The 17,899-nt window shown below is 44.5% G+C and overlaps 1 protein-coding gene across 4 annotated transcripts in view; it reads left to right on the top strand.

The window, feature by feature from the left end:
• Window positions 1-17,899, top strand: part of ITPR2 (inositol 1,4,5-trisphosphate receptor type 2) — a 289,774-nt gene that overhangs the window by 250,725 nt on the left and 21,150 nt on the right. For all 4 annotated transcript variants that reach the window (XM_074826452.1, XM_074826451.1, XM_074826450.1 and 1 more), the window contains 3 exons: window positions 8,510-8,637; window positions 10,406-10,571; window positions 11,856-12,016. In XM_074826452.1, coding sequence (XP_074682553.1) covers window positions 8,510-8,637; window positions 10,406-10,571; window positions 11,856-12,016 — 455 coding nt within the window. The remainder of the gene's footprint in view (window positions 1-8,509; window positions 8,638-10,405; window positions 10,572-11,855; window positions 12,017-17,899) is intronic.

The raw sequence follows: 17,899 nt of genomic DNA, 5'->3' as shown, positions 1-17,899 counted from the left end.
CTAAGCACCACGAAGCCACTTGCTCACTCCTTCTCCCTAAGGAATGGGGAGGAGAAAAAAAAACAAAAGGCTCAGGGATAGAGACAAGGACAGGTAGGGATGACTTGCCCATTATGGTCACAGGCAAAAGACAGACTTGATTGGGGAAGAAAAAGAACATCAATTTAATTTGAACACCACCACCATTGATTTTCCAGTCAAACAGAGTAGGACAGTGAGAAATACAACCACATCTTAAAAACTTCTTCTTCCCAGGCTCAGCTTCACTCCTGATTTCACTACCTCCTCCCCCACAGCAGCATGGGGGGCAGGGGATGGGGTTGCAGTCAGTCCATCACCCATTGTTTCTGCTGCTCCTTCCTCCTCAGGGGGAGGACTCCTCTCACTCTTCCTCTGCTCCAGCATGGGATCCCTCTCATGGGAGACAGTCTGTGGTGGTTTAGTCCCTGCCGGTGTCTGAGACCACGCGGCCGCTGCCCCTCCCCCACAAAGGGAGTGAAATACAAAGCCCTGGGGCTGAGATAAGGAAAGGTTTAATACAACAGTGCAACTGCAACACAACAAACAACAAAAATAACAATAAGAATAACAGTAATAACAATGAACAGAGCAAAATATCTCCCAATACAGCAGTGAGAACAGAGCAAATCCCACAGTACACACGGTAACCGACTGTCCCGCTTTGGCGCCAGGATGTGACGTCTGCATGGTATCTGAATAACCCGTCTAGAGCTCCCCCCCACTGCTGGGGAAATTTAACCCTATCCTGGCTAAACCAGAACATAATCCACCCCTTTATTCTATACCATCTGCGTCACGTCCAGCTGCCATTTAGCAATTTGCATTAACAAAGAAAAATTAGCAAAAGCACAGTATAATTCACAGTGTGTTTTCACCCACAATTAAGTCCCCTTGTGGTACGCATCAGACCTCTCCATCCTTCTGCATCACCCACCAGGTGCACTCAGGTCCTTGAGCAAAAACAATCCGGTGGATGGGTTTGCCTTTGCCTGGCGCAGGACTAACCCAGACCATTTTTCCCAGCACATCCCTCATGCGCACCACAAGGACTCTATCCCCATCTACAACATGTGGAAGTTTTGACTGAGCCGGGCCAGCTCGATTGGCAGATCCTCTTGTGTTCACTAACCAAGTGGCCTTTGTCAGATGTGTGTCCCAGTGTTTGAAGGTTCCACCCCCCATTGGTCTCAATGTAGTTTTTAACAGTCCATTGTAGCGCTCGATCTTCCCAGAGGCTGGTGCGTGGTAGGGGATGTGGTAGACCCACTCGATGCCGTGCTCTTCTGCCCAGGCATCTATGAGGTTATTTTGGAAGTGAGTCCCAATGTCCGACTCAATCCTCTCTGGGGTGCCGTGTCGCCACAGGACTTGGTCTTCAAGGCCCAGGATGGTATTCTGGGTGGTGGCGTGGGACACTGGATAAGTTTTGAGCCATCCAGTGGTTGCTTCCACCATTGTGAGCACGTGGCGCTTGCCTCAGCGGGTCTGTGGCAGTGTGATGTAGTCGATCTGCCAGGCCTCTCCATATTTATATTTCATCCATCGATCTCCATTCCGCTGGGGCTTCACCTGTTTGGCTTGTTTGATTGCAGCACACGTCTCACATCCGTGGATGATCTCTGCGATGGTGTCAATGGTGAGGTCCACCCCTCGATCTCGAGCCCACCTGTATGTTGCATCTCTGCCTTGGTGGCCCGAGGTCTCCACGGGCCCACCGGGCTATGAACAGTTCACCTTTACGCTGCCAGTCCAAGTCCACCTGAGCCACTTCGATCTTAGCAGCCTGGTCCTACTGCTGGTTGTGTTGATGTTCATCAGTGGCCCAACTCTTGGGTATATGGGTGTCCACATGGCGCACCTTCACAACGAGGTTCTCCACCCGGGTTGCAATATCCTGCCATACTTCAGCGGCCCAGACGGGTCTGCCCTTGCGTTGCCAGTTGTTCTGTTTCCCTTGCTGCAACCACATCCACAGGGCACTTGCCATCACCCACGAGTCAGTGTAGAGATAGAGCCTCGGCCACTTTTCTCGCTCAGCAATATCCAAAGCCAATTGGATGGCTTTCACCTCTGTGAACTGACTCGATTCACCTTGTCCCTCAACAGCTTCAGAGGTTTGTTGTGTGGGATGCCACACTGCAGCCTTCCATTGTCGATGTTTTCCCACAATGCGACAAGACCCATCAGTGAACAGGGCATATCGCTTCTCCTCCTCTGGCAGCTCGTTATATGGTGGGGCCTCCTCAGCACGTTTCACCTCTTGTTCTGGTGACATCCCAGCATCTTTGCTCTCTGGCCAGTTTGTGATCATTTCTACTAATCCTGGGGGGTCGAGGTTCCCTATTCGAGCCCGTTGTGTTATCAATGCAACCCATTTACTCCACATGGCATCTGTTGCATGATGTGTGGAGGAAGCCTTTCCTTTGAACATCCATCCCAGCACCAGCAGTCGAGGTGCCAGGAGGAGCTGTGTCTCAGTGCCGACCACTTCTGAGGCAGCTCGAACTCCTTCGTACGCTGCCAGTATCTCCTTCTCAGTCAGTGTATAGTTAGCTTCAGAGCCTTTGTATCCCCGGCTCCAAAAGCCTAGAGGTCGGCCTCGGGATTCCCCAGGTGCTCTCTGCCAGAGGCTCCAGGAAGGGCCATTCTCGCCGGCTGCGGTGTAGAGCACGTTCTTAATCTCCTGCCCTGTCCGGACTGGCCCGAGAGCCACTGCCTGGTAATCTCCTGCTTAATTTGTTCAAAGGCTTGTTGTTGCTCAGGGCCCCATTTAAAATCGTTCTTCTTGCGGGTTACGTGGTAGAAAGGGCTCACAATCAGGCTGTAGCTTGGGATGTGCATCCTCCAGAACCCCACAGCGCTCAGGAAGGACTGAGTCTCCTTTTTGGTGGTTGGTGGGGCCATGGCTGTTATCTTGTTTATCACCTCCATTGGGATGTGGCGACGCCCATCTTGCAATTTTATTCCTAGAAACTGAATCTCTCTTCCAGGCCCCTTAACTTTCTGTCGCTTGATGGCAAAACCAGCCTTCAGGAGGATTTCAATTATCTTCTTTCCTTTTTCAAAGACTTCCTCAGCTGTGTCCCCCCATACAATGATAGCATCAATGAACTGCAGGTGTTCCGGAGCCCCACCTTTCTGCAGTGCAGTATGGACCAGTCTATGGCAAATGGTGGAGCTGTGTTTCCACCCCTGGGGCAATCGATTCCAGGTGTACTGGATACCCCTCCAAGTGAATGCAAACTGTGGCCTGCACTCTGGTGCTATTGGGATGGAGAAGAACGCGTTAGCAATGTCAGTTGTGGCGTACCACTTGGCTGCCTTCGACTCCAGCTCACACTGGAGCTCTAGCATGTCTGGCACTGCAGCACTCATCGCTGGCGTAACTTCATTCAGGCCACGGTAGTTCACGGTCAGTCTCCATTCGCCATTAGGCTTTCTCACTGGCCATATAGGGCTGTTGAAAGGTGAATGAGTCTTGCTGATCACCTTCTGGCTTTCTAGTCGACGGATCAGCTGATGGATGGGGACCAGGGAATCTCGGTTAGTATGGTACTGCCGCCGGTGCACCGTCTTGGTGGCAATTGGCACTCGCTGCTCTTCAACCTTAAGCAACCCCACCACCGAGGGGTCCTCTGAGAGGCTGGGTAAGGTGGACAATTGCTCAATCTCCTCCAGGGCAGCTATACCAAAGGCCCACCGGTACCCTTTTGGGTCTTTAAAGTACCCTCTCCTGAGGTAATCTATACCTAGGATGCGCAGGGCATCTGGGCCAGTCACAATGGGGTGCTTATGCCAGTCCTTCCCAGTTAAGCTTACTTCAGCCTCTAATAGGGTCAGCTGTTGGGATCCCCCCGTCACTCCGGAGATGCAGATGGATTCGACCCCACTGTGGCTTGATGGCATCAGGGTGCACTGTGCGCCAGTATCTACCAAGGCCTTATATTCTTGTGGGTCTGATGTGCCAGGCCATCGGATCCACACCTTCCAGTAAAGCCGATTATCCCTTTCCTCCACCTGGCTGGAGGCAGGGCCCCTCTAATCCTGCTCACCATCACTCACTTGATCTAAGAGTGACTCCTGCAAGAATGACTTCCTGGCCCCCTCAAGAGGGTCAAGCATAGTGTTGGCCATTCTATTCTGTCTGGGGGATTTCCGACTAGACACTGGAGCTGCATCTCTCTTGGAAGACTCCCCTTTCATGGTGGTCTTCCCTTTCAGCTGCTGTACTCGTGCAGCTAGGGCGGAAGTGGGCTGTCCATGCCACCTTCTCATGTTTTCCCCATGGTCGCGGAGGAAGAACCACAGGGTGCCCCGTGGTGTGTGTCTTCTACTGCCCTTCTCTTGGGTGGGGAAGCGCCTGCTTCTAATGGCTGAGACATCGGCCCGTGCAGGTGGAACGTAGGACATGTCCTGTTCCACTTTCTGGAGCCTCTGAGACAGTTCCTCTACAGCTGAAACCAAAGCATGTTGGGAGGAAGGGAGACTTCCCTCATATTGCCGGAGCTGGATAATCACTTCATCCACTGTCTGAGTCTGGGTGTCTCGATACTGCTAATGCTTTGGAATGTGCCTCTGGTGCACTTTGCAGGAACTTCCGCCACATCAACTGCGTGCAAGGGGCCTGATCTAGATCCATTGGTGACTGCTCATCATTCAGATCACCATAGACCATGTCAAACACAGCCATTTCCCTGAGGTTTTGAATGCCTTTCTCCATGTTGGTCCACTTCCCTAGCCAACATAGAACATCATCCTTGTAGGGGTACCTCTCCCTCACACTGAGCAGGAGTTGCCTCCAAAGGCTGAGGGTTTGAGCCTGTTTCCCTATTGCCTTGACAATACCAGCCTGCTTGGATAAAGGTCCCAGCTGCTTGGCCTCTCTCCCCTCCAATTCCAAACCAGCAGCTCCACTATCCCAGCACCAGAGCAGCCAGGTGCAAATCTGCTTGCCTGGAAGGTGGCTGAAATCCCTCCGCATATCTCGCAACTCACTCAGGGATAGAGATCGGATGATTACCTCCGGCTCTTCCTCCTGCTCTCGTGATGGGCCTGGTTCATCATCACCCTGTACACTGCGAGGGGATTTTTTGGTATATTTGGTTTTCCGTATCGGGGCAACTGACATTGGCACTGCCTGTCCCCCTGGCCCAGCTGCTGTACCAGTAAGTTCACTTTCAGACCCTGCAGCCCCTTCTCCCCCTTGAGGGCAGTGAACAGTGTTAAAGATGACACGGTAGGCATGGGCAAGCCCCCAGCACATCGCAACGAGTTGTGTCTTCCGGGGTTTGTCAGATTGGCAGCACACCTTTTCCAAATACTCCACCAGTTTACCAGGACTCTGCACTTGTTCGGGAGTGAAATCCCAGAACGTTGGGGGTGACCACTGACTCAGGCACTTGCCCCTCTTTTCCCACACACCTTGCCATTCATAACTATCTGCCCTCAGGGCAGGTTTCCGGGTGGTGCTATTGTTGAAGTACCGCATGGCCCAAAGCAAGATCTGGCAGACATTTAGAAAGCATTGTGCCGCAAGCACACTGGCCTGGATGCTCCAAGGTTAGCTGAAACTCTCAAAAACTGAGAGAATCTCTTCCCCTGGCTCACCCACAGAGGGGGTGAGACCCCAAACAAAAGACCAGGCAGCAAACAGGTACCGGTTCACCCCCACAAGCAGCGAAACGAGCCCATTATAAGCAGACAGTAACCAGTACAGCAGAACAAGACCCTTGATACATTTTCCACCGAGAACAAACACCAGCACTGGGAACACACAATGGATATAAGGATTAATCCAGCCCCACCACGCAAGCAAGTTGGCCAGCATTGCAAACGTTTCTTATCAAACAAATGCAAATAAAACTAGAAAAAAATTGCACCTAACAGATTGCTCTAACACACCTTCTCCTTTTGTACTTATCTCAGCCTTCTCTAGCCCCACGTTGGGCGCCAAAAGTTGTGGTGTTTAGTCCCTGCCGGGGTCTGAGACCACGCGGCTGCTGCCCCTCCCCCACAAAGGGAGTGAAATATAAAGCCCCGGGCTGAGATAAGGAAAGGTTTAATACAACAGTGCAACTGCAACACAACAAACAACAACAATAATAATAACGATAACAGTAATAACAATGAACAGAGCAAAGTATCTACCAATACAGCAGTGAGAACAGAGCAAATCCCACAGTACACGCGGTAAGCGACTGTCCCGCTTTGGCGCCAGGATGTGACGTCTGCATGGTATCTGAATAACCCGTCTAGAGCTCCCCCCCACTGCTGGGGAAACTTAACCCTATCCTGGCTAAACCAGGACACAGTCCTCCATGAACTTCCTCTGACATGAGTCCTTCCCACTGGCTGCAACTCTTCATGAACGACTCTAGCATGGGTCCCTCCCACACACTGCAGTCCTCCCAGTGATGAATTGTCCCAGTGTGGGCTTCCCTCAAGAGTCCCAGCCTTGTTCAGGCACAGCCCCCTGCTCCAGCGTGGGGTCCTCCACAGGCTGCAGGTCGGCATCTGCTCCACCAGTGACCTCCATGGGCTGCAGGGGCACAGCCTGCCATCTCACCACAGGATACAGGGGAGTCTCTGCTCTGGAACACCTCCCCTCCACACTCCTTTCTTCCACTGATCTCGGTGTTTGCAGAGGTGCTCTCCTCGCAACTCCTCCTCCTCCCAGATTCCCCTTCTTAAATACATTATCACAGAGGCATGGCCACCATCACTAATTGGCCTGGCCTTGGCCAGAGGCGGGTCTGACTTGGAGCCCGGGGAGCTTCGAGAATCTTCTCACAGGGGCCACCTCTGTAGCCCCCTCCCCCATTACCAACCCCACCCCACCACACACACAAACCCAGCACACTCGTGAACAGTAAAAATCTTTTTCTGTAATTACCTAAATGAAATAAAAGCTGTGGCTTTTATAGGGGCTTTTAATTTATCTTGTGGCTGGTCATCTTCTCAAGCACAGATATTAGCTCCAGAAAAAATGACAGAGTAATGTTTGGAAGGAGGAAATAAAGTCAGGATACAAAAGCAAAGGAGATTAGTTGGTATGACTAAAATCACTATGCTAGTAAAAAATTTCCAGATGTGACAGAAAAAAGAAGGTTTATTGTTTCAATCCTTTCAGTTTCAATATTAAAGCAGTCATTTTTTAAATCTGGAGTTATTAGTGGTATGTCTGTAATGAGCATATAGTTTAACAGGGAAGTCTATCCTGATGTCTGGTTTTGCTATTCTTTTTGCTCAAAGTTCCCTAAATCGGGAGTTCTTTCTAATTTAATTTGCTTGTGTAGCAAAAGCAGTGATGGCAAAAGCAGCAGATACCAGCTCTGTTCTGCAAATATCAGTCATGATGCATACACCACAATTTGGGAACCCATGTTTAAAATCCAAATTGTTTGTCTGTAATGTGAGTGCCTTCAGTCAATTCAATTTAGCAAAGTCTATCTTGGTACCCCAGTGTGGTGTTTTGGGACTGTTAAATATGCTGTTTCAGTTAACTATTGCAGCAGGATGTTGTTGTTTATTAAACTATGTTACAATAAGTGCATGAAGCAAACCAAGTGAGAATCACTGCCTTTGCTGCTTAAGCAAATATATCCCTAAAGAGAAAGGAAGACAAGAGGAACAGCAGTCACAGTCCTGACCCTTCAGTGCAAGCCAGCAGGACACAGGGAACAACTCAAGCAGGGCTCTTCAAAAGGAGGCTGTTGATGCAGCCACAGCATGGGGATGAGTGCATGGTGGGAGACATTCCTCCTGGGGACTGGTGTTCCAGCCCAGCTCCTCTGCACATTCAAATATCTCCTGCACAACAGTATCCTCTGTGGCTTGGCCAAAACTACACAGCAGCTCTGCAGCAGAGATAATAATAGAATCCAAGTTTTCAAGATGAGGTCAGGGAGAGTCTTTCATTTAATGTATATCAGACCTGCTCTTGACCATGTGTGCTAGTGGAAAGATCATGGACAGATTTACTCATATAAAAGACAGCCCCTCCTTAATGATTTGAAATGCTAACATGACTTGGCTTGTACATGAGTAGGTAGAGGAACGATTTCACAGGAAGGCGATCCTTTTACAAATATGCTTCTAATTCTGTGTTTATATTGCTTCTCCTCTATTTGTCAGCTGCGCACTTAGGAGGCCCACTGACAAAGCAGTCATACTAAAACCAGTGGGAGTACTTGCAAGGAAAAGGGGTACTCCCGTGAATAGAGATGGCGTCTCTGGGCCATTAACATAGTTACTGGTGAGAGAACTGCTTGGGATTTTCTTTGTCTCTCTTCAGGCTAAGTGTGTCTGATGTGCCTAAGTATGTCACCAGCAGTGATGTGCAAATGGATAGGGATGATCAGTGAAATTCTAGCTGAAGAATATGAAAGGCAGATGTGTATTGCAGTTGCTTGCTCTAATACAGAATTGTGGCTTTAATGAGTGATCTTTGATGCTGTGGTTCCTAAAACTGCTGCTCTCCTGTTTGCAGGTGAAGAGGAGGAAGATGGAATAGAAAGGACCTGTGACACCCTGCTCATGTGCATTGTGACCGTATTAAACCAAGGCCTGCGAAATGGTGGTGGTGTGGGAGATGTGCTCAGAAAGCCTTCCAAAGATGTAAGTGTTTTGGCTGAGGAAATGCATTACTCCCTGTGCATCTCATGAATGCCAAAGTCAATTTTTAGAGGTTATAGACAGTTATTTGTATCTAGTCTACTCTAATGTCACATGGTTGATTTATCCATGTAATTTTTACATCCCAGATGAAATTTTTAATGGCAAGAGCTAAGCTTGATGTGATGATGATACTTGAAGGTAGTAGTTTAGGTAGTAGTTTACCCGTTCTGGAAAACTGGAGCATATTGTAACCTTCCAAGCACTGCTAAGAAGTATTGCTGGATTGGATCACTCTTCTGTTACACTAGGAATTATAAATGCAAACTTTTGAAAGGGATTGATTGATGAGTATATGTCAAGACTCTCCACTGTAGTACGTAAGGTGTATTTTTAGCTGAAATTCAGCATGGCATCTGCCCTAGAATAGGTTCCTGTTGTTCACTTGTACTCAACTAGCATTGAAGTCAAAACAGAATTTCATATATCATGGTATATGTCCTCCTCCAGCAGTTTCCTCCAAAATTCAATTCATTTAAGGACTGCTCTTAATATTTGGGTGGTTTTATGCATTTTTATTTAAGTTTAAAAAGAACATCATAAATAAAGGCAATCTAACAGCACTTTGCTTGGTGAGCCACACCATAACACAAGGATTAAATTCACAAGTAGGATCTCAGCCAGGCTTACAAGAGTCCAGAGACCAATGCAGATCTGTATAGAAGAGCTCCTTGTGCTGCTAGTAGGAATCTAGGTCCTATCTTATAGACTGGGAGATTCTACAGGAACCATAGTCCATCCCCATGCACTCTGTAAACACTTACAGACTTCAGAAATGACCCTTGCCACGTAGCAGTTACTTAACACTAACTACATTAAAGCACTTCACAAAGGGTAATACTATTATCCCAATGAATATGTGGGAAACTGAGAAAATCAGTGACTTCAAAGTCAGTATCATGGTGAAGAAAAGGACTTGGGTTTTATGTTCTTCCTCCTTACACTGAGTGTCGTCTCTTGTCTGCCACAGAACGACTTTGCTATTTTTAGAAGTGTCAATGGGAGTCCAGTCCAGCCTTTGCAAGAAGGAAAGTAGCTATGATGTAAAAACAAGAGTGTGATGAAACAGGGAATATAAGCACTTCATGTGTGTGTGCATGTGCATGTTGTGTTCTCGGAAGACACTTGCTTGGTCTGCCTGCTCTGAGCCAGCTTTCAGCCATGAGACTGTATTAGCACAGTGATAAACCTGTTAACATGTCCTGCTTGGGCACAGCGTATAGTAGCCTGGCCTTGGCATCATGCTCCCCTGGTTTCCAGTTGTTTGGTGTGAAAACTTGACATTGGTCTGGAGTATATGACAAAGACATAACATAAACGCACATGCCTGTATGCCACGAGGCAGTATTAAGAAGAGCTATCATTGCTTTCAGTGGGTACTAGAAACTGCATATCCCTGTTTCTGTACTGACAAGGTAATTATCTTCAGTCAAGCACTACACTAATGCATCTACACTGCTTCCGGTACACAAGCTAGTCTCTTCATGCTGTGTGAAACAATGTAAAGGACAACAGGAGTCCCAGAGCAATAAGAGTACATGAAGCCAAAGCTACATAGGTAGTCCCTCTCTATTTCTGTGAATAAGGCTAGCAGAATTTGGCCTAGGAAAAGAAAGATGCGTAGCTTTGCTTGAGCTAATATGAAAATGTTGTTTAATATTTTAGAGGTGTGCTATTTTTATATCTTATTGCAACCTTATTATTGTTTCAGGAGCCCTTGTTTGCTGCACGAGTTGTTTATGATCTTCTGTTTTACTTCATTGTCATAATTATTGTTCTAAACCTAATCTTTGGAGTCATCATTGATACATTTGCTGATCTCAGGAGTGAAAAACAGAAAAAGGAGGAAATACTAAAGACAACCTGCTTCATCTGTGGTAGGTGTTACTGAGCTATTGAGACATTTGATGGGGAAAAGAGTAAAATGAACTATTCCTCAATAAATAAAGTGTTGACCTAAGAGGTGGTTATCTTCTACAAGGAAAGTCTGAAAAATGTCAGAGTTTGGTTCCAAATTTGGTTCCAATTTATTCCCTCTCAGTAAGAAAAAGATTTGGTTTAGCACTCAAAAGCTAGCTTTGCTAAGAGGTAGCTTCACAGTCTCCACCCAGGATCTGAAGAAGAGCCGTGTCTCACACTCACATCATCACCACTAATGGAGATGGTGCAGCTGTTGACTTTATTTCACAAAAGCGTGATGCAGATGAAAGTACAGCTTGCTATTTCACAGCACAGTGCATTCCAGAAGGGTAATAACAGCAAAATCTGACTGTTTCAGAAGGTGATGTGAAACAGGGAACAAAAGAATTAAATGAAAATCATCCCCACAAAACCCACAGATAACTTGTGCTGATTTTGAGGTGCGCTAACAAAGAGGGGCACACCTTCACTCCCCTAGGGGACTTTAGAAATACCTCCTTTTTTGTAGGCTGGGTGTTGTTTCCATGGTTGTACTGACAGGGATGAACGTTGTGCAGAGCACAATGGCTTTAGTGTCTGTGGAAGGCTCCACAAGAAATCCAGGAAGGAAAGCTGTAACACAGAGGCAAAACATTTGTGAATCCTGTCCTTCCTCATTGTGGTATTCTTCTTCAGGGATTTGACCCGTTACAGGAAAAAAGTAAAAATTTCTTATGACTACAGCTCTGAAAAGACTGTGACTACAAAGCTGCAGAGACTCACCTGCTCTGCTAGGTTTAAGCACACAAACAATCCCACTGCAGCTTAAGTGGGACTGTTCACATGCTTGATGCTAAACATGTGCATAAATCTTTGCAAGATCAGGACCTAGATTGCACACTGTGTGCTTACCAGTATACATTTAGAAAGAATCAGAGTCAACACTTGTAAAGCATTTTATAGCCCTCAGCATAGAAGGCATTGTAAAACAGTAGCATATTTATTATATTTTTATTGATATTAAGAGGAAATATCACAAAAGAGAATAAACACTGTGCTGAAAGAATTCTGTCAGGAATGCCTTCTGGCCTGGTATTTCTTGCCTGGCAGTTACTGTATGTGATTATAGCTTTTAAATTAAGATCCTTCAAATTTATGATCCTTTAAATTAAGTTAGGTTCCTTTCTCTAACATATTTAACAGATTTGGGTATTTTTATGTTGAAGTTTATTTTTCTGCATTATGTTCGTGTCTTTTTGCAGGGCTGGAGAGAGACAAATTTGATAACAAGACTGTTTCATTTGAGGAGCATATAAAGTCAGAACACAACATGTGGCATTATTTGTACTTTATAGTTCTTGTCAAAGTTAAAGATCCAACTGAATACACTGGCCCAGAGAGCTATGTGGCACAAATGATTGTGGTAAGTCAATTTTGGCACGTGTTTTATGCAACTGAGAGATGCTCCTTGCAGCTAGAGCAGAGAATATCTTTCTTTTTCCCTCTCTCTGAACAACAGCAGGCATCGATCTGTATTTTTAAAGATGTTTTCACATGTCAGTCTGCAACAAAGCCCAGTCTTAAACATAATGAAAAATATGAAGGCACAGGTCACAGTCTCTAGTTTGGCGTTCGTGCTCTCATGCTCTGTGGGTTCTGCTGCCTCATTAGCCAAACCAGGGGCAGAAGAGCATGCATCATAACATCTGCTGCTGCTCCAGCTTTGTCCAGTATCTCTGGGCTGCTGTCCAGCAAAATAACATCACCTGCTGAACAGTGAAGCACAGGGTCAGTGTTGAGGGCTAGTGCTTTTCTCCTATGACTGCTCTGAACAAGCTATTGAAAAGACCAGGAAGAGCTGCTGCAGGGATTTGAAGAGCTACAGAAACTGCTTTGTGAAGCAGTGAGAGTATGACTTTGATTCAGAGAGAAAAATTTGATGACACTGGGGCAGAGAGATGTTTGATTACATTTCGTATCCAGCCTCCTACCAAAGAGGGTTTGTTCTGGTGAGAGAGAGGGATGGATTATCAAGGCTGTCTGGCTTGGGGCTTCATTTTTGAGGAATTCTTCCTACCTGCTGGGATATTCTGGTGTAACATTTTCTTCCCATGGACTTCCTGGCAGGTATTGCACTGGTCAGGGCCTGTGCCAGGCTCTGTGGTTGCAGAGGTGGCACATGTCTGAATCCCAGAGGAGGGTGTAACCAAATGCGCATAAGGCTTTGCTGTTTATGCATTTCTGGAGCCACATTTCTTATTGAGAGTATCTGCTCCGTTATCCCTCATTGAGCCTTTGATTATACATACTACCCAACCTAACTAGTGAGATGCTGGGTGCCTTTCTAGACCTGGGTTTAACCAAAGGGAAGATTCTTCTCCTTTAACTTCAGCTGTCTTCAAGTCAGACACCTGGTTTAAATCGATCCCAGCTCCCTGCCTTGTTAGTGCAGAAAGCTGGGTTATTTATCCTGCCTTAAGACAGGTGTCTAGGATATCTGGGGTGACTCACCCTGGCATCACCTTTCTCGCTCCATTGAGAGCCTAAATGATTAGTTTAGATAAGGTGCCTAATTGGGAGCTGGCTAAAGTTAGAGGAGACGACTCCCAGCCACTGTGCAGGCTTACGCAGAGCTTACCTTGAAGAACTCACATTAGTGGAACAGCTCATGTTTAGACAGGAGTGCATGGTTGACTGCTGTAATGAAATGGAGCTTTTGTAAGTGCTGTCACCACTATATGGGAAGGTGGTGTGGCAGGTGATGGGAATTTAGTGCTCAGGTACAGAGAAATAGCCTATGTCCATGGAAATTTTGAATCGTCAATCTCATTGCCCAGCTCAGGGTATTTATACTGTTAGGCAGTAATGGATCTACACTTCTGCAGTATGATGGGCGAGATAGAAAAACTAAGACAAATGCTTGTATCCTCTGTTCCATTACAAGATATTATTCATAGTGGCAAGTTGTCCTCTTACACATGAAAATATTTTAGCTTATCTCAGAAATGCACTTTAATTCATGGAATCAATAACATCTCCAGACTCTAGGGCTTGTCTCATTTGTCTATTCCTTCTCTATTCTTCTTCCTCTCCCTGCAATGTTTGTATGATTTTAAACTTCGCGAGTATGTACGTTAAATATTAATGTTTAATTCCAAGGGATGCATTAATATTCATAGTAAGTTTATTCATCATGTGGCAGCAGTGGTTTGACTTTTTTGATGTAATTCACTAATGTATTTTACGTTTGCATTAATGGTGGGAACTCCTATTTGAATATCTAAAATATTAACACAAAAGCACTGAAAGACACGTGACCTCAAGCACTGAAGTGATTTCTCAAAGCCCCTGTTCCTCTGTGGCAGAATGCTGGTGGTTTAAGAGGTTAGTAGTAACCCAGATTTTGGGATTATTAAGTCTCTGAAGGAAGGCTTGTTCTTCCCATGAGTATATATAAAGGTAGTGGTTGTTCTAGATGATGGCAGAGGTACATATGGACCTAGAAGTGTAAAGCTTACATGGAATGGAAGACCGAATGAAGGAGTAGGGAAAAAGAAAGAGAAACAAATGTCTAAACAAACTACAAGTGGCTGGTGTGGGATTAGTAATTGTATCTTTGTGTAGTTTAAAATCCCCAGTACAAAAACTAGGGGAGGTGTGCTGCAGAAATACTAGTGCTATGTGGCAGAAGCAATTGGAACTGCTTAAGTGAACAAAGGACTTTCTCTTGGAGCCAGAGAGATTGCTGTATACCACATGGTACAAGGAATATTAAGAAATGAAAAAAAATAATCTGACTGGAAGAGTGGAATATTCTGGAAGTATGATATTCAACTGGAAGAAGAGATTTAGAGATACAGCTTAGTTTAGGACTAAAAGAAGACTCAAAAGGAAAACACTCAGAGGTAGTTTTGCAGCTGTCAGCCATATGAGCTGATGTAGTGTACATGTTTGGTATGTTTCAAACACAGCATGATAGTAATGAAATTACATGACAAGCATGTGAGATGTACTACATTCCATGCAGAAATTAAGCCTGAGGTATGGTTTTTTGTCCTGAAGATAGAGAGATAAGCTGATTCAGACTTTGTGACAGACTGAAAGTCGACTGTTTTTGTGATGCTGAGAGAGGTGACCAAGTTCTGGTTAGGATCTGGCACAGGAGAGGCAGATTTCAAATTGACCTTTCACACGGCAGCTGGAGCTTGCCAGTGGAACTGATTCATTGCTGAACGGGGCTCACTGGGGGTGTATGGGAATGCAATGAGTATTTATAAAAATAGGGTGGTTGGAAGAACAGGGCAGTCTTGGGACCTCTTTGAAGGGGACAAGGTGGAATGAGTATTTATATTTCAGGTGATACAGAATATGGCTGAAAAAACTCCATGAATCATACTCCTGGAAAATCTTTCTTAACTCTACTAGTTTTTATTATGATTATGTATGCATTTTATGGCTGCTTCTGTAGCTTTAATGGATCAAACCTAAATTCTGTGTTTTCACAGCCAGATTACTTAGAATTTCTACCCAAATCCAATCTTCACGGCTCAGATCCATCCTTAAATACACATAGGTCAAAATTCTGGAGTATGCTGCAGTTAACTTCTTTAATAGAAAGTAGAGTTTAGTTCCAAATATCATCCTCACCATCCCTACAACGGCAGTTAGGAACCAATTATTATTTGTGCTTGTTTGCTACTGTCTTGCAAAGTATTGCAAAAAGTAACATTGGAATGGTTATCAGTATTAACTAAGCACCAGGGAAAATGTCTGCAATTTCCGATAGCCTTTTTTCTCTGCTTCCCAGACCCATCAGGATCCAAAAATATGACTGTCAGTCATTTATGACTCTCAGTCATTTTTTATGTATCATTTGTCCAGCAAACAGTGAAGTGTCTGGTCTGAAGGCTCACTGATAGCACAACTGGGGGATACTATGGTTTTCTTGTTTTAGAGTATTATATGGAATATTATTTGAAAGCCTGGGTGCCAGAAGGGATGGGAATTATTTATGCATCTAATTTCACTTTCCCAGTTTTCCACAGTTCAAGAGGGGGAATGAAACTTGTAGGTGATGTTGTGCACACCCCTTACTCAAAGGCAATATTTTTGCAGGTTTCCAAGTTCACTTGTATTTCTGTCCCAGGGGTAGCTTGTTTCAAGGCATTCCCATTATCTTGCATGTCTCTGCCTCAAAAGACCTTGGGGCAGAAGACTTCTTTTGCTTTATTCCACTGAACTGTGGCCATCAGCTGCAAACTCCTAACATTCCCTGTGATTTTGATTTTTCCCAGCAGCTCTGTATTTGCTTCAGTGCTTAGCATACCGCTCTGAGCAGTGACAGAAGTAATCAGTAGCTATCCAGCTTTCATAAAGCAAGGTAGTATTTTTTCTTTTTTTTTTTCTTTTTAGAAAAAAGCATCAAGCATAAAATGTATTGTAAACCAACACACAGTTTATACATCTCTAGCTTTTCAGACAGTTACTTTATGGAGATGTTGGTGGGAATAAAGCACTTCAGATCTTCCAGTGATGCCCATTCTTCTTGCACACTATCTTATATCAGTTATTGGCTAAAATATTAATGAATATTAAATCAGGGCAGTAGGTTTTATTATTTGTTTGTTATCCAGGCCTCTTTTATGAAGTCAGACAGGTATTATACAATATCCCAAAAGACAGAAACTTTGAAAAGCTGGCTACATGCCTTGCATTTGCACTGAGAACTAGCATGGATGATTCCCCTGTTGAATTTTGATTCCCACAGAAAAGAACTTATCTGACCCATTTGACCAGAAATACCATCCCTACAAACCCAGAGAGATGCACATAACTTGTATTACATCGATACAGCAATCCTTGAATGTTCCTTGTGTCCATTTGTCAGAGGAAACAGTTTAATGTGGTAACTGGAACAGTGAAGGTTAATGTCCAAATTTTTAGACTTATCATTTCAGAGGTGCAATTTGTACACGCAAGTTTCGCCTAAGCTTTGGTATCTGTAAATACATAGATGGAGGCAAAAGGTGTAGATGATTAGTTACTGAATTTTTTGCAGCAAAACAGAGATATGAATTAGCCTATGATTTGTACATCCATTCTTTGCAAAAATAAAAAGCTAATGGCATAGTAATTAAATTCATTATTTAATTTAAAGGCTATTGGCATAGTAATTAAATTCATGATTTTGCCCATTGGAAGAATGAAGGACTTTACCAAACAAAGCCCTAAAAGTTTTGTTCTCACGTGCCCTGTCCACAGTTCTTAGCAAGTTTCATAATGGATTTTATCAACATTAGTGCTACCTGTCATAACTACATAATTACAGCATCTAATTACATTATTACTTATTTACTCTAATTATGTAATTGGATGTAATTGGTGCAATTACATAACTCCTCAATCAGCTGAAAACTGCTCTAAAACCAGCCTGTGTTCATAAGATTAAAGGATACTGCCATGCGTTAGACCATCTCCCTAAAGCAAGGCAATCTTTGGTGGAAAATTAAAGGTTGTGTTCTCCTGCCATTGCTGTCATTGGGACCATGAGCCTTTTATACCCTGATATCTTAATAGTATTCCTTTACATCTTGTTTCATTTGTAAATGTATCCCTCCTGAAAGGCAAACTCCTAATCTTAAATCCTCTTCAGGCTACTCAGGATCCCTTCATCTCCACTGAAATCAAAAGCAAAATTCCCATCAACATTATGAGGACGAAGTAGAAGAGTCAGGTTGAGCAACACCAGCCTGAAATTCTCAACAGTGATTTTCTTACTCAGTTCTTTTAAAAGCACTTTTGTGTCACAGCAATGACCTGTCATTGGTAATGTGACAAAATATTTTAACTACTTCATTTTAAAGATTTTGAAGGTGTCAGTTTTTTCATTATTTTTTGTTTTAAATTAATAAATTAAAATTTACTAAATATTATGGCCATTTCCTTGTCATGAGGAAAAAATGCATTCCTCATTTTGAAAAATTCTAGTTGTTCTGTTGTTTTTTTTTTAAATACTGAAGTTTGAAAATTGATCTGAATTTAGTGCTCCCTTGAGCTGGTGCTGTTGTCTCTCTTCTTCCTACCTCCAGCCTTATGTTTTTGCCTTCTTTTTCTATTAGATATCCAGAAGCAGGTGTTAAATTCAAAACCAGCACTGGGAATAATGCCAAATGAGCCATTGAGAAGTCTCACAATAGTAGTCATCCTGCCTGTGCAGTGTGCTGGGCAGCACAAGCCCTTTTCCCTCAGCATTCTTCTCTCTCCTGCCTCACCACTCTGCATTTTGCCATGCTCCCACCTCGGGAGC

Source organism: Strix aluco, chromosome 5 (genome assembly GCF_031877795.1).
Source record: "Strix aluco isolate bStrAlu1 chromosome 5, bStrAlu1.hap1, whole genome shotgun sequence".
NCBI classification, from domain to species: Eukaryota; Metazoa; Chordata; class Aves; order Strigiformes; family Strigidae; genus Strix; species Strix aluco.
The sequence above is the reverse complement of the archived record's forward strand: the minus strand, read 5'-3'. Positions and strand labels throughout refer to the sequence as shown.